Source organism: Erythrolamprus reginae, chromosome 4 (genome assembly GCF_031021105.1).
Source record: "Erythrolamprus reginae isolate rEryReg1 chromosome 4, rEryReg1.hap1, whole genome shotgun sequence".
NCBI classification, from domain to species: Eukaryota; Metazoa; Chordata; class Lepidosauria; order Squamata; family Dipsadidae; genus Erythrolamprus; species Erythrolamprus reginae.
The window spans coordinates 27,937,939-27,954,162 of NC_091953.1; the positions used below are offsets into that span (position 1 = coordinate 27,937,939).

Genomic DNA, 16,224 nt, shown 5'->3' on the forward strand with positions numbered 1-16,224 from the left:
AAGTTCCTTTATTTTTAGTAACTGCTTGGTCTTTCCATCTGCAAATCTTTGTTGTCTAAAAATAAAAGAAAATTATAATGGCTTTTACCTTTGGCAAAATATTAACTTTATCTCATAGGAACATCTATGTATAAGAATTGGACTCACTGCCATATGCACATTATTTTAAATACCTCACCTTTTTATTTCTGTTTATATTTCTGTTGCATTTATATCTTTTTTTTTCTATAATTACATTTTAAGCATGCACCTTATTATTTTTTTAAAAAAAATTCATTGATTCAGAAAGATCTTCACTTCTTGGGTCTTAGTGGTTGGATTGATGACTTCTGGTTCAAGACTTTGCTGGTAAATTCTAGGTCTTTATAATTAGACCATGTTATTTTATGACCCAGTTGTATATGAGTAGGAGAACGTGGAATTTATCACCAAGATTTGGCTAGGTAAGAACAGTGACATTGTTCTGTTGAAGTTCTGTTCAGATTTCTACAGTAGTTATACACTCAAGGCTACAATAGGATGGTTATATTTATTTTATAGAATAACTTGTTGACCAAGGCTGCTGTTTCTGAAATTGTCAAATCTGAGGGTCTGCATGTGAAATTAAATGGATAGAACAAGATGAATGTCCTACTGATGTACTGACAATCCTGCTGACCAGTTGATTTCTTTTCTAGGCTCCATGATCTTGTCTCTGTGATGGTGTTGGAATCTGTTCACCTTTTACTGTTGAGTGGTTTTCAATTTCCATGCTTTGGGAGCTGGGTTAGGAAAAGCTTCCCAGCATGTTGACTTCAAGGATGATAATAAATTGTCCCAATAACCTCTTGCTTCATACATGTATGTCATGTATGAAGCTAGATTATGTGATCATATATTCAACCTTATGTCACCTCAAAGAAGTTGAATGGTGCTCCTGTGTCTTTATTGACATAATTAGATTACTTCCTGATCCAAATAAGATTAACTGTGATGCAGGAACTCTACTTTGTGGGGCTATTAAGAGAGTCCATCTTAGTGGATTTGGGTGATTTCTGAAATAAGCTTGAGAAAGTTTCCTATCATCTAAAATGTTAATTGCTTGGTTAACTTCTCATACCAAGAGGTGACCTAGGGTCTTGATGAAATTTTCTTTCTTTCTCTTTATCTTCCTTCCATCCATCATCCATCCATCCTTCCCTTCTTTGAGGATGTTTGGATAAAGTGCCAGAAACAACCATGGAGCACCACTACAGGAAATGCAAAAATGAATGTGAATGACCACTCAATTATTTTACTGAAAGAGTAGTAGATCCTTGGAACAAACTTCCAGCAGATGTGGTTGGTAAATGTAACTGAATTTAAACATGCCTGGGATAAACATATATCCATCCTAAGATAAAATACAAAAAATAGTATAAGGGCAAACTAGATGGATCATGGGGTCTTTTTCTGCCGCCCGTCTTCTATGTTTCTAATCCTAATTCCGTCAGGACAGGAGGAGAAGCATTGTTACTTTTCTCTTATTACCTTAGCACGTTACCAGTCTTGTTTGGGCTAATAATCTTCCTGTTTGAAATGGCTATTACGAAACATTGTGCAGCATTGTGACTAACAGCTACTTGTAATTTCTTTATTTTGTGAAGTAGAGAGAATATCAATTCAACACATAATGTTTTTCATTGTTTATAGAGGTCCTACGCTTGAGAATGGGAATAATAGGAATAGGTTTCTAGGAGGTTAGAAGCATCTAACCTCCAATAAGGTTCCTCCTAATAATTTCCATTAGCGGTGAGTAGCTCCTGGTTCTGCCCGGTTCTAAGAACTGGTAGCGCTGATGGCAGGAGGCTCCGCCCACCCACTCGAGATGCTTCTGTGCATGCGCAGTAGTGTTGCGCGTGAGAGCAAACTAGTAGTAAAGGATTTTAGAACCCACTACTGGATTCCATCCTTAAATTCCACAGAACCTTGATGTCTTGTGTACATCCCACGAATTGTCCCCCTTTATGTAGAGAGTAGCAATGGAGTCTGAGCAGTGTCTTTATAGAGCAAATATGGCCAGGATTTGAACTTCATTTTACTTTCTTGTTAATTCTCTCTCCACCTTCTCCACCTCCAGCTCACATAACACAGTTTATGCATTGCTTGAATGTTAGACTGCACAAATGTTTCGGAACTGACTTTTTGTCCCTGGGACTGTGTATTTCATGCCCGATTGATTATTTAACAAACAAGTGCTGATGGCATCAGAGAACAGCTCTATTTTTTCTAGTAGCATTGATGACTAAGCAACTTAACAGCAATTCTATCAAGACAAACCGGCTTAGCCTTAAGAAACTAATTCACTAGATCTATCTCTTCTTTTTAAAAATATAACCTTGGATCAAAAAAATAATAATTAAATAAAATATTGAAGGACTAGAATCTAAGAAGGCCGTTTGATTTCAACTGTTATGACTCATATCAATTACTAATCTTCAGAGTCTTCGGAGAGGGATGGCATACAAGTCTAATAAATTATTATTTATTATTATTATTATTTATTTATTGCATTCAAGAGAACAATTTAATACTTAATTCAGTGAGGCTGTTCTCTGCCAGTCCAATCATATATCTTGGAAGAGTAGCTACTCAAAATACTAATTTGGAGGGAAAGACTAGAAATTAATTATTTTTCTATGTCTTCCTTTAACTGTGCATTGGCACCAGTGGTAAAATCTTTTTTTTTTTTAACTATCAGTTCTGTGGCCATGGCTTGGTGAGGGTGGCAGGGGAAGGATATTGCAAAATCTCCATTCCCTCCTCACTCTGAGGCCAACCAGAGACGGTATTGGGCAGTTTTTTGAACTACTAAAAATTTCTGCTACCTGTTCTTCAGAACCTGCTGGATTTTATCCCCGAATGGCACCTGGGCTACGCTGTTGTCTTCCCCTAGGCCCTAGTGATGGCAAATCTTTTTTTCCTCGGGTGCCAAAAGAGCATGCTTATGCGCTATTGTGCATGCGTGAGTGCCCACACCCATAATTTTGCCTGGAAAAGGCAAAAGCAGCTTCCTCCACCCCATGGAGGCCCTCTGGAGGTCGGAAACGACCTGTTTCCCAACTCCTGGTGAATCCACTAAGCTTGTGTTTTGCCCTCCCCAGGCTCAAAAGGCTTCCCTGGAGCCGGTAGAGGGTAAAAACAGCCGCCCCCATCCCTCCGGAGACTCTCTGGAAGCCAAAAATGCCCTCCCAGAGCCTCTGTGCGAGCCAAAAATCAGCTGGCCAGCACTCATGCACGTTGGAGCCGAGCTAGGGCAATGGCTCACATGCCAGCTGCAGCACCCGTGCCATAGGTTCGCCATCACTGCCCTACGCACATGATGGCGAACCAATGGAACAGATGCTACAGGTGGCATGCGGAGCCATATGGGAGGGCACACGAGACTTTGTCCTGTGTCAGCTCCAGCGCACATGCGAGTGCTGGCCAGCTGATTTTCAGCCTTTCAAAAGGCACTTTCGTCCTCCGGATGCTTCAAGGAAGCTTCCATGAAACCCTGGAGGCCAAAAAAAAATTCCCCAAAGAACAAACCGGAAGTTTGGGGAAATGCACTTCCGGTTTGGGCATTTTTTTCACCACTAAGCAATGGTGGGTTCATAGCGGTATGGTCCAGAGAGCCGCATCAACAGGAACCTTCTGATGGATACAGAAGATTTTGAAAAGGACTATTGAATTTAAACCAGAAATATTTTTATTAGGTATTTTACCAGAAAATTTTAATAAAGAAGAAACATATTTGATTATACTTATTTTAACAGCAGCTAGGATAGCATATGCACAAAATTGGAAGCTGAATAAAATTCCAGACGAAAGACAAATATTACGTAAGATTTTAGATTGTACTGAAATGAATAGGCTTACTTTAAAACTTAAAGATAAAGAGGAGTGTGATTACTATAAGATTTGGGGAAAGTTTTATGAATGGTTGGAAACTAAAAATAATTGAGCAGTATTTTCTTTTACTTACTTTTGGAGAAATACATGATGATTTAATTTTAATCTATTAAAGACCCAGATGACGAAATAAGGACTGGTGGCAGCATTGGATAAGGTGTTAACACAGAGATGAAAGGATTACATTAAATATTGAGTTAAGGCGTTAAGATGTTTATGTTTTATTATAAATAGAAAAAGGGAATATAAGGGACTAGATTTTATAATATTGTTGTTTGTAGATGAAATATATCTCATGTGTAGTTAATTTTAATTAACTTAGCAAAGAAGAGGATAAAAAGTACATATTGAAAGTATTATTAGCTCTTTTTTCTCTGTCTGAATGTTTAACATATCTAAGAAATATTATTATTATTTTAAGTATTGATTCTGTGTTTTTATTGCTTATTTTATTGTATGTTGAAAGAAAAATAAAGAAAAATTTTATTCCCCCCCCTCCCAAATAGGAGTCCACTGATTTTCCACAATTTCCCCCCCAGCATCTTCATGTGGAAGAAGCCCTCAGCTGGGCTTTGGATGAAGAATAAAGGTCAGCGTTAAGACAAGGGCCAGTGGGAGGGCTTCTTCCACATGGAGATGTGGTAAAAAAAATCACCAAAAATCAGTGGGTTCATACCGATGCGGTTCTCTGGACCACACCGGTAAGAACCCATCACTGCGCTACCAGCCTTCAGAAAAGCCTGTGCACATGAGCGTGGGGCAGTGTATGTGGGGGTACGGATGCGGGGTGTGGGAAGGGGTGTGGTGCACACATGCTAGTACATCCACACACTCCTTTTGGCACATGGACTTAAAAAGGTTCACCATCACTGCTCTAGGCCTTGATTTTAAGGAAGGATACAAAATATGCAAATACAATATCTCCCTAATTGAGTACTTGAACGGTGCATGAATGAAATACTCAGTATTAATATCTGCTCTGAGAGAGACAAGGAAGCTCCATACAAGGACCAAAATATAATAAAATTCCAGTTTTGCTTCTGTTATACAATTGAAGACATTTGTCCTTTAGGGTAGTTTAACACAAACCAGTAATTAGCTTAATGAATTAAGTGATTTTAGGAATCACTTTAATTATCGGCAGTTCTTTTTATCTTGACTTTGAATAACCTCCAAGAGTCTGCTTGGGTTGTGGTGAATGATCTTCCTCTTTGCGTATGTTAACAAAATCAGTTGTTTTACTCCTTTGAAACAAGTTGTGAATTGGACTAAGCGATCAACAAAGCTGTGACTTTTACCAAGCAACATATTAAATATCAAGGCAGAGGAATATTTCACCAAATCTGACAAAAAGGGTCTTACAAATTGAACAGTAATATTCCTCTGTGGTGTTATTCTTTTCCCCCCCTCTATAACTGTCTGGTTTGGTTCTGCAACCCAGCAAGACAGACACAGACTTCAGAGGATAATAAGAACTGCAGGAAAAACAATTGCTGCCACGCGACCGACAGAAGACACGTGAGCCGCCAGACAGTTGAGAGGCCCGGCGGCAGTGAAAACAGCAGCAACGAAATTGGTGGTGGCATCCCGAAAGCGGAGGAGCAGCTCCCGACGCTGACCAGCCCAAACCGTCGGCCCCCTTTGCTGCTGCAGGTGGGTAGCCACCCATCCGTCGGGCTGTCATCTGCCTCCATATCCAGAGGCATGCCCATGGCCACCGAAGGCTCCTCCCCAAGTGGTGCCGGCGCCGAAAAAAGACGGGTCCAGCGAGGGGGCTGAGCCTTGGCCGCCGCTGCCCAGATTGCACCTCCTGCCCCCGTGGCGGCCAACAGAACACGGTGGCAAGATCTGCGGCAGCAGAGGTCCTGTGAGCCACCAAGCAGCTCAGTTTTGGGGTTAAGTAAAACCAGGAATGGAGGAAAGAGGGGGAAGAAAGAAAGCATCTCTATTTCGCTGTCTCGGAACGCTGTATGTTTTCCCACCGTACCAGACTACGCCTTATTTTCGGGGGGGGGGGGGGGGTCTTACATTAGCAAATTCTGCAAAACCTCTAACATGCCTTACTTTCGGGGAAACACGGTATGTACTGCATGAGTCAAAAAGAGGGCTATAAAAATATTTACTGACCCCTCACATAAACTGCTTCAACTCCTACTCTCAAAATGTCGCTACAGAGCACTGCAGAGACAGCTAAACACAAGAACAGTTTTTCCCTAAACGCCATCACTCTGCTAAACAAATAGTAAAATAGTTTGACAGTGTTGAGGGAATTGTTTAGCAGAGTGATGGTGTTTGGGAAAAAACTGTTCTTGTGTCTAGTTGTCTTGGTGTGCAGTGCTCTGTAGCGACATTTTGAGGGTAGAGTTGGAGGAAGGAATCTGCACTACTATTTTTTCCTCATCATTCCTATCTCCTCCCACTTATGACTGTATGAATGGAATCTGTTGCTTGTATCCTTAAGATTTTTATTAATAGTTTCCTGATTGCTTATTTGACCCCTGTGACAATTATTAAGCGTGGTACTTCATGATTCATGACAAATGTATATTTTATCTTATGTACACTGCGAGCATATGCACCAAAGACAAATTCCTTGTGTGTCCAAACAAACTAGGGCAATAAAGAATTCTATTCTATTCAAGCCAAGAATGAGTAGATAAACTGTACCAGGGAATTCATTGGCAGAATTCTACGTTCAACTGGGGCAAAACAGATGTTTCCAAGGAAAAGCAGACTATTCACACTGCCCTTTTGCTTTTGATTCCGCATTGTGGGAGTGGGCTTGTGTTGGAGTGTGGATGGCAACCAGAAAGATGTGGGGTGCTTGAGGACTTACTTTCCCTCAGGTGCCGGCTGAGCAATCCTCACTTCTGGTGTAGAGGCCAAGGATCATGGCTTCTATAGTAATAATAATAATAATAATAATAATAATAATAATAATAATAACAACAACAACAACAACAACAACAACAACAACAACAGAGTTGGAAGGGACCTTGGAGGTCTTCTAGTCCAAGTTGTACAACTACACTACTTCAAAGATGGTTATCCAACATCTTCTTAAAAACCTCCAGTGTTGGAACATTCACACATTCTGGAGGCAAGCTGTTCCACTGATTAATTGTTCTAACTGTCAGGAACTGTTGTCTGAATTCACATGCTATACTAAGAATAGATTAAAAAAAAAAAAAACCCAGAGCTTGATAAATATCACAGCAGGTCCTTACATGTTAAGCTATATACAGCAATGGGCAATCTTTTAGGAAAGAGCTCCATATTTCATATCTTGAGAAGGAGCAAGAGTCTCTCAGTGGATCAAGAATGATATGTGAAGTAGAATAGTCTGGAGGACAGAAGGGAAAGAGGGGGGGCATGATCGAAACATTTAAATATGTTAAAGGATTAAATAATGTTCAGGAACACAAGAACAAGGGGGCACAATCTGAGGTTAGTTGGGGGAAAGATCAGAAGCAATGTGAGAAAATATTATTTTACTGAAAGAGTAGTAGATGCTTGGAACTAAATTTCCAGCAGATGTGGTTGGTAAATCGACAGTAACTGAAGTTAAACATGCCTTGGATAAACATATATCCATCCTAAAATAAAATACAGGAAATAGTATAAGGGCAGACTAGATGGACATGAGGTCTTTTTCTTCCTTCAATCTAATATGTTTCTAATAGAATAAAAGTTGGAAGGGACCTTGTAGTAATGTAGGGAAGATATCCTACATTACTTCAGACAAATGGTTATCCAATCTCTTCTTAAAAGCTACTAGTATTGGAGCATTTACAACTTCTGGAGGCAAACTGTTCCAATGATGAATTGTTCTCACTCATGAAATTTCTCCTTAGTTCTAAGTTGCTTCTCTCCCTGTTTAGTTTCCACCCATTGCTTCTTGTTCTACCCTCGGGTGCTTTGGAGAATAGTCTGACTCCTTCTTCTTTGTGGCAACCCCTGAGACATTGGAACACTAGTAATAGGTATCTCTTAGTCCTTCTGTTCATTACACCATACATACCAAGTTCCTGCAACCGTTCTACATATGTTTTAGCCTCCAGGCCCCTAATCATCTATCTCCTCCATCTCTTCCTCCGTTTACCTCTCCCTTCTGCTGACTTGGAACAACTTGGTTAACCTCCCCGCTCCTTTTTTTTCCATGTAGGAGGAGGAACACCCCCTTTCTCCCGGCGCGGTCCCAGGTAATTATTAATAGCTCCGCGGGCAGGGCAAAGCAAGGAATAAACTGGGGTTGTGACGGGGGAGGGGGGCGAGGGCGGGAGAGAAGGCAGCCGGCAGGCACCTTCTCTCCTCACTCGCATATCTGTTCCTTGGACGTCTCCCCGCCGGCGGCATGATTCCCGCCGCCACGTCGGGGCTGCCGCTCCTCGTCCTGGGGACGTTGCTTTGGCGCCCGCTGGCTGGGAAGCCAGGCGAGGGAGAGGAAACTTGGTCCCGCTTCGCCCACCTGCCTTTCCCGGACGACGCGCTCTTTCTCCACGACGCCTTCCCTCAGGGCTTCCTCTGGGGGGCCGGCAGCGCGGCGTATCAGGTGGAAGGCGCCTCGAACCGGGACGGCAAAGGGCCTTCGGTGCTGGACGCCTCCGCGCACCGCTCGGCGACGCCTTTCCGCACCTCGGCCGAGCTGCCCTCCTGGGACTCGGCCAGCGGCAGCTACGACGGCGTCGAGCGCGACCTGGACGCCCTGAGCGCCTTGGCGGTCTCCCACTACCGCTTCTCGCTGGCCTGGGCCCGCCTTCTCCCCAACGGCACGGCGCCCGCCAACCTCGCCGGTTTGCGCTATTACGCGCGCCTGCTCGCCGGCCTGAGGCGGCGCGGCGTCGAGCCCGTGGTCACCCTCTACCACTGGGACCTGCCTCAGGCCCTGCAGGACCTTTACGGCGGCTGGGAGAACCCGGTCCTCGTCGAACTTTTCTCGGACTACGCCAGGCTCTGTTTCCAGCACTTCGGCCGCCACGTGCGCTACTGGCTCACCATGGACAACCCTTACCTCGTGGCGTGGCACGGCTACGGCACGGGCAGGCTGGGCCCCGGGGTGCGAGGCGGGCGGAAGGCGGGCTACAAAGTGGCGCACAATCTCCTGAAGGTAAGGACGGAAGCACAGAAAGGCTCTTCGGCTTCGTTGGGCCTAAAATGCTGCTCTTTGCTAAACGTCGTTGCGTTAATGACAATGACACTGTACACCAACACAACTAGACACAAGAACAGTTTTTCCTCCCGAACGCCATCACTCTACTAAACAAATAATTACCACAACACTGTCAAACTAAGTCTGCACTTCTATTTCTACTAGTTTTTTCTCATCATTCCTATCATCCTTTTCCTCCCACTTAGGACTGTATGACTGTAACTTGTTGCTTGTATCCTAAGATTTTTATTAATATTGTTTCTTCATTGCTTATTTGACCCTATGACAGTCATTAAGTGTTGTACCACATGATTCTTGACAAATGTATCTTTTTCTTTTATGTACACTGAGAGGCTATGCGCCAAGACAAATTTCTTGTATGTCTAATCACACTTGGCCAATAAAAAAATTCTATTCTATTCTATTAAGAATTCTATTCTAATGACAATCATTAAATGTTGTACCACATGATTCTTGACAGATCTATGTTTTCTTTTATGGACATTGAGAGTATATGCACCAAAGACAAATTCCTTGTGTGTCCAATCACACTTGCCCAATAAAGAATTCTATTCTATTCTGTTGAGCAGTTTATCCGAAGACCGGGATAATTCATGATCTCAAAGATGCTTTTTTTCAAGAGACAAGAGGACTTTCTAGTTTTTCTTTGAAGAGCCAGTTTGAAGATTCTTCCCCCCCCCCACAGAAACATAATTTAATTTTTATTTATTGTAATTCTTTGGTGGTTATTGAAACGGATGTCCAAGTGCCACCTCTGTGTTGGTTGAGGCAGGCAGGATTCCCTTGGGTACCATTTGTTGGGGGTCAAGGGAAAGGAAGGGTTTTGCCTTCTCTTTCTGCCCAAGATCCCCATGTATGATTGGTGGGCTACTGTGTGACACAGAATGCTGGACTCGATGGGCTTTGGCCAATTCAGCATGGCTCTTCTTATGTTCTTTAAACACTTTATTACATCAAATCCAGGTACCAAGTGGAAGCCAGTCTTAAGTATTCCAACGTGAACAGGACAAGATAGAAAGGAGGAATAAAGGAAGAGCCTCTGGCCAGCCTAAATACTGTTGCGTAGTTTTTAGAAACGCACATGTTTGTTTGTTTGTTTGTTTGTTTAGTTAGTTAGTTCTGACTTCTATGCTGCCCAATCCTATAGGATCTTTGCTGGCCATGAGCCTCTTAAAAAGCAGTAAGACGCTAAATACTGCAAGAATAACTTGTTCCATCTTTCCCTTACGGTTAATTTGAAGATTTTCATCCAAGAAGCTTCTTCAGTTTCTTGGATGAGAAGCGAAAAGTCTTCAAAAACGACCTCCAGAAAGTCCAGTTGCCTCTTGAAAAAAGCACCTGATGACTGAGAATCTCCATAGACATTTACCCGGATCCCTGTTATTTCCATCTAGTACGCCTTGTTACTCAGGCTGGCTGAGAGTTGTGAGGAGTAGAAGTCCAATAGTTGTGGAGGCTATCAAGTTGGTTGGAGATTGATCTTTATCTTAGAGGAGGCCTGTTCCAGTTAATATTGCATTCCTGTGCCGTTGTACTCAGAAGCAATTCCCAGTGTACTTTGGTGGGGTTTTACTCCCAGGTAGACCTTGGCAGAAAACAAACAGTTTTGAGGTGGATTAAACATTAAATTATTACAGCTTAATGTTACTAGATTATGGCAACATTTCAAGAGTTGCCCCAGCTGTAAATTTAAACTCAAATGCTAAGATTTGCAGCAAATGAACATTTGAGTAAATTGCCATTCGACAGAAAACTTCAAATGGGAATCAGCAGATGTGTAACATAATAGAAGTAGATTTTTGTTTGTTTTAAAATCAATTTTTTTGCAAGAGGTTGACTTTTAAGACAAGAATTTTGAAGCAGGGGGGATTAAAAACAATAAGTAGATACAGATACTGAAAACCTTCCTTCTCATGGGTTTGTCTGGCTAGTCGCTAGCAAAAATAGAAATGAGATACACTTGCCTGACATTTCACCCATTTGGTGATGAAAACAAATCGCAAGTTATCCTGCAGTAATTTAATAGGATTGTATTGGTATTTTTCACTCACTTATCAACATGAAGGTATGTAACAGACCAAAAAATGTATGTAACAGACCAAAAAACACAACAAAAAGTGTTAGTGGTCGCATTCTCTACACCAGTATTTCTCAAGCTTGGCAGGTTTAAGATGCAAGGACTTTAACTCCCAACTTCTTAAACCTACAATAGGTTGAAAAACAGTTTTCTCATGAACTACTCTGACATTTCTGGATCTCTGAAAAAAAGATAAGAAAACTGAATTTTAAAAAAGTATCAGGCAAGAAGACAAGTTTTCAACAATAAAGTTGGACATAACTTATTAGGGAAAATGCTTGAGTTTAGTGACAGCCTAGTTGGCTTACTTGAGAGATATGTTTCATTGTAAAGAAATATAGTGCAAATAGATTCCACTGTGTTGAATGACGTTTACTCCATTAGCAATAATGTTCTCAATCTCCAACCATTCAGCAATTAACAGTATCTGATTTATCTTTGACATTTTTATTTTAGTGCAACATCTTAATTTAACATTTTAATATTGTTAATCACTTCTGTTTTCCACCTACCAATCTATATAAAGATGCAGTAGACTGTTTTTTTTAAAAAAGCTATAGTTTTTTTTAAAAAAAGAACATGATGGAAAAACAATCTTTTTTTTTTTTCATTCCTGGAAAGGTTTGAGGGAATGCTTTGCATAAAACATGACTTGAATATATCCACAAATAGTTGTTGGAAACTCTTTTATAAACTCCAATTAATTTAATGACTGTATTGCCCTTTTGACATGGAATTTAAAAAAAAATCCTTAAAAACCTTTAGATATTTTAAAGATTTCTGAAATTACAATGAACTGTCAAATGTAAAAACGTAACAGAACTTTTAATAAGATACATTCTACTTGTGGCTAAAAGCATATTACAATGTAAGGATATTAGATAAACACATTAAAATAGCAAAGGTTAGCACTGCGTGGACTATGAAAACTAAACAAAGTGCCAGAACAAATAGATTATATGTGAAATGGCTGATTAAACTATTTCAATAAAAGAAGTCATAATAGTGATAAGATATTACAGCTACTGAAGCTAATGTAATAAATTATTCCTACCGGTATTAAAAAGAAATCTAATTATAGAGGATTCAGTTTTTTTCAATCCAAATGTGATATGCACAGACAGTTGGAAGGAACTAATTTTGGTCTGTTATATGGTCCCTGAATTTAATAGGGTCCAGTGCTAAACCCAGGATAAAGGGACAAAAGGACTAGTTTAGGCCTGTTCTCTAGTTCCTGAATTTAATAGGGTTAAAATCAGTTGTGGGTTCCTATTGCCGCACCGGTAGCAAAAGTTGAGCTGCGAGGGGACCGGCTTGTATGAGATTTTGGTGATTTTTTTTTTTGCTTCTGCGCATCTCTTGCCTGTGGCTAGGGCGACCTTTGCTGAGGTCCGCCTGGTGCACCAGTTGCGGCCCTATTTGGATTGGGATGCTCTCTTCACAGTCACCCATGCCCTTATCACCTTGCGGCTTGATTATTGCAATGTGCTCTACATGGGGCTACCCTTAAAAAGCGTTCGGAGACTGCAACTAGCCCAAAATGCAGCCACGCGAGTTATTGTGGATATATCTAGGTACACCCACATAACTCCATTGCTCTGTGAGCTGCACTGGCTACCGATTGGTCTCTGGATGCAATTTAAGGTGTTGGTTGTTACCCATAAAGCCCCACCTGGCATCAGACCAGACTGTTTACAGGGACATCATCTATCATGAAATTCCCAACGACCGACCAGGGCTCACAGGGTCGGCCTTCTCCAGGTCCCAGACAATGCCAATTGGCCAGACAATGCCAATTGGCGGGGCCACGTGGGAGGGCCTTATCTGTGTCAGCCCCAGCTCTATGGACCCAACTGCCCCCAGAAACCTGTACTGCCCCCACCTTTCTGGCCTTCCAAAAGGCTGTGAAAACGGCTCTGCCAGCAGGCTTGAGGGCCATAGAACAATTACTTGGCCCCATAGAGATGAATGGGTTTTTTACAGGGTCATATTTCTCGCGTTATTTAATGTTATATATTTTATTGTTTTATATTGCTTATGACTGTACACCGCCAAGAGTCCACTAGGAATTGGGTGGCTTAGAAGTTAAATAAATTAAATTAAATTATATCACTTGTGTTGGAGGAATAGGTGGTGGCCCAGGTGGGGTTGGAGGGGCTCTTCCAGCCCTCTGCCAGTGAAAATGGAGCTTAGGGTAGCTGCATGGCCTCCCGAGCTCCATCTTCGCTAGTAGAGACACCGCGGGCCAGTCCTTCGCTGTTTCCAAGGTGTCCCCATGGTCCAGATCTAAGCATCCTGTGGGCCAGCCTTGAGCTTGACACCCCTGGTGTATTGATGTGCCAGTTTTAAATTGTTTTAGGATTTGAAGGATTTGATAGGATTAAGGTTTTGATGCACGTACGGTTTTATAGTTCTTTACAAGTCACCAATAGTAAGAATCAAGAGTACTCCCCAGCCAAACATCTTATTGGCATCAATTATTGAAATAATTGTGCAATTGTAACAGTGGGATATTAATGACACCTACAGTGTAGAATCTGTATTAACTCCAGCATCCCAAGTAGATATGAGTAATTTGCATTAGTGTCTCTAGCACAGTATCACAATTTTCAGCAGATGTTTATAATAAGAAGAATATAAAATCAGAAACGGTTGTGAAGGCTATTTCGTCATTTAAAGCTGTAAACAATGATTTCTTCAAAATATTGCATGCGGCAGTTTGAAACAATTTTCTCCCCCCCAAAAAACGTGGAACTAATATATTTAACATTATTAAAAGTCACTAGAGTAATTAATGTAATTAATTAAGTAAGTAATGAATAATACCTAAAATGGTTCTATCTTTGATTTGGAGAATTTATAAATGAGGATGCTGTACCAAATATGGTTGCATGCAGTGTTCACAATAATATTAAATTGAACAGGTACAGATATAATAACAACTTATTTAGATGCACTTGCTTAAAAAAAAGAATTACTGTATGTCAATAAATCTAACATTTTCATTTTTTGTTATCACCTCATCAATTTTATTTGCAAGGGCTTGGCATTCTGTATAATCTGGAGCCATATAATTCTTGTGAACTATCCTATATGTATACCGAGGTTGCAGTTTGTTTATTGCATTAGAGAGTAGATTAATTAGTCATCTTCTGTTTCTTGTAGCTTTTCATCCATAAGGCTTGATTAATGTGCCTTAATCAATGAAATGAAACTGAGTTAAACAACGCCACATCTTGTCTTGTGCACTGAACAGTGACAGGATCTTCACATAAATATATTATAACAATATTTGTCAAATTTGTGAGAAAGTTTTGAGGTTAGAAACTTTAATTAACCAAAGTCAATGTCAAGAATCTTGAACACTGGGTGCTTCCTAACAAAATGGAATTAAATGGTGAAAAAAGTAAGGTTCTACATTTAGGCAAGAAAAACAAAATGCACCGGTACAGTATATGTGGCACCTCACTCAATAATAGTAACTGTGAGAGGGATCTTGGAGTCCTAGTGGACAACCATTTAAATATTAGCCAGCAATGTACAGCAGCTGCCAAAAAAGCCAACACAGTTGTAGGGTGCATAAACAGCGATAGAATCAACATCAAGTGAAGTGTTAATACCACTTTATAAGGCCACATTTGGAATACAGTGTTCCCTCGATTTTCGCGGGTTCGAACTTTGCGAAAAGTCTATACCACGGTTTTTCAAAAATATTAATTAAAAAATACTTTGCGGGTTTCCCCCCTATACCACGGTTTTTCCTGCCCGATGACGTCATGTGTCATTGCCAAACTTTCGTCTGCCTTTAATAAATATTTTTTTTAATAAACTGTAATAAATAAACATGGTGAGTAATAATCTAAATGGTTTCTAAGAGAATGGGAAATTACAATTTAGGGGTTTAAAGTGTTAAGGGAAGGCTTGTGACACTGTTCATAGCCAAAAATAGTGTATTTACTTCCGCATCTCTACTTCGCGGAAATTTGACTTTCGCGGGTGGTCTCGAACGCATCCCCCGCGAAAATCGAGGGAACACTGTACTGCATTCAGTTTTGGTCGCCACAATGTAAAAAAGATGTGGAGACTTTAGAAAGAGTGCAGAGAAGAGCAATAAAGATGATTAGGGGCCTGGAGGCTAAAACATGAAGAATGGTTGCAGGAAGTGGGTATGTCTAGTTTAATGAAAAGAAGGACTACGGGGAGACATGATAGTGTTCCAAAGAAGTGGAAGTCAAGCTGTTCTCCAAAGCACCTGAGGGCAGGACAAGAAGCAATGGATGGAAACTAATTAAGGAGAGAAGCAACTTAGAACTAAGGAGAAATTTCCTGACAGAACAATTAACCAGTGGAACAATTTGCCTCCAGAAGTTGCGAATGCTTCAACACTGGAAGTTTTTAAGATGATGTTGAATTACCATCTGTCTGAAGTGGTGAAGGTTTTCCTGCCTAGGGTGAACAAGAAGACCTTCAAGGTTCCTTCCAACTCTCTTGTTGTTGTTGTTGTTATTGTTATTGAAAATGACTTACGGCACAATCTTGTACAAAGTTGTTCAGGTTTAAAGAGTGAACATAAGGGAGTATTCCAAGTACATAGAGGTTGCACAATTTCCCCCCCAACCAATGTAACATCTTTAGTTAAAAAAATAGCAAAGATAGCAGGTGAAAAACTTACACTTAAAATTCTGATACAGATGCCTATCAATAAGAACTGGTAACACTAAACTCATAGCCTGACTGTTTACAAGGTAGGCAGGCTTATCTCAAAATGAATGTAGGCACAAAGGAAGATTAATGTATGCTGTCCTGCAAATTCCTGGGCAGTTGCTCAAAACCAAGGAAAAAATAAAAATAGCAAAAAAGAGACTGCCATCAATAAGCTTTACTGGTACTCAGTTCAAGAAGAGAAATAAAAAGATACAGTTTTCATATGGGGAACAATTCCTAACATACTAGTTATGTTTTACATGCTTAGAGTAGTCTTCAACGTATGACTATAATGGAGCCGGGAACCTCAGTCATAAGTCACGGTGATTGTAAGTAGGGGCTCCTATATGACTGGACCCAA

General features: G+C 40.8%; 1 protein-coding gene and 1 long non-coding RNA gene across 3 annotated transcripts in view; one reads left to right on the forward strand and one right to left on the reverse strand.

The window, feature by feature from the left end:
* LOC139166415 (uncharacterized) lies at window positions 1-8,501 on the reverse strand. 2 transcript variants are annotated; one of them, XR_011558951.1, is made up of 3 exons: window positions 8,381-8,501; window positions 6,749-6,810; window positions 1-55 (listed from the first exon to the last, which is right to left on the reverse strand). It is a non-coding gene; the product is annotated as an uncharacterized lncRNA (long non-coding RNA). The 2 variants fall into 2 exon arrangements; XR_011558952.1 differs by lacking the exon at window positions 8,381-8,501 and adding an exon at window positions 7,934-8,005.
* KL (klotho) overlaps window positions 8,198-16,224 on the forward strand; it is a 21,635-nt gene continuing 13,608 nt past the window's right edge. Inside the window, exon 1 of the mRNA XM_070749893.1 lies at window positions 8,198-9,019. Coding sequence (XP_070605994.1) covers window positions 8,267-9,019 — 753 coding nt within the window. The 5' untranslated portion in view covers window positions 8,198-8,266. The remainder of the gene's footprint in view (window positions 9,020-16,224) is intronic.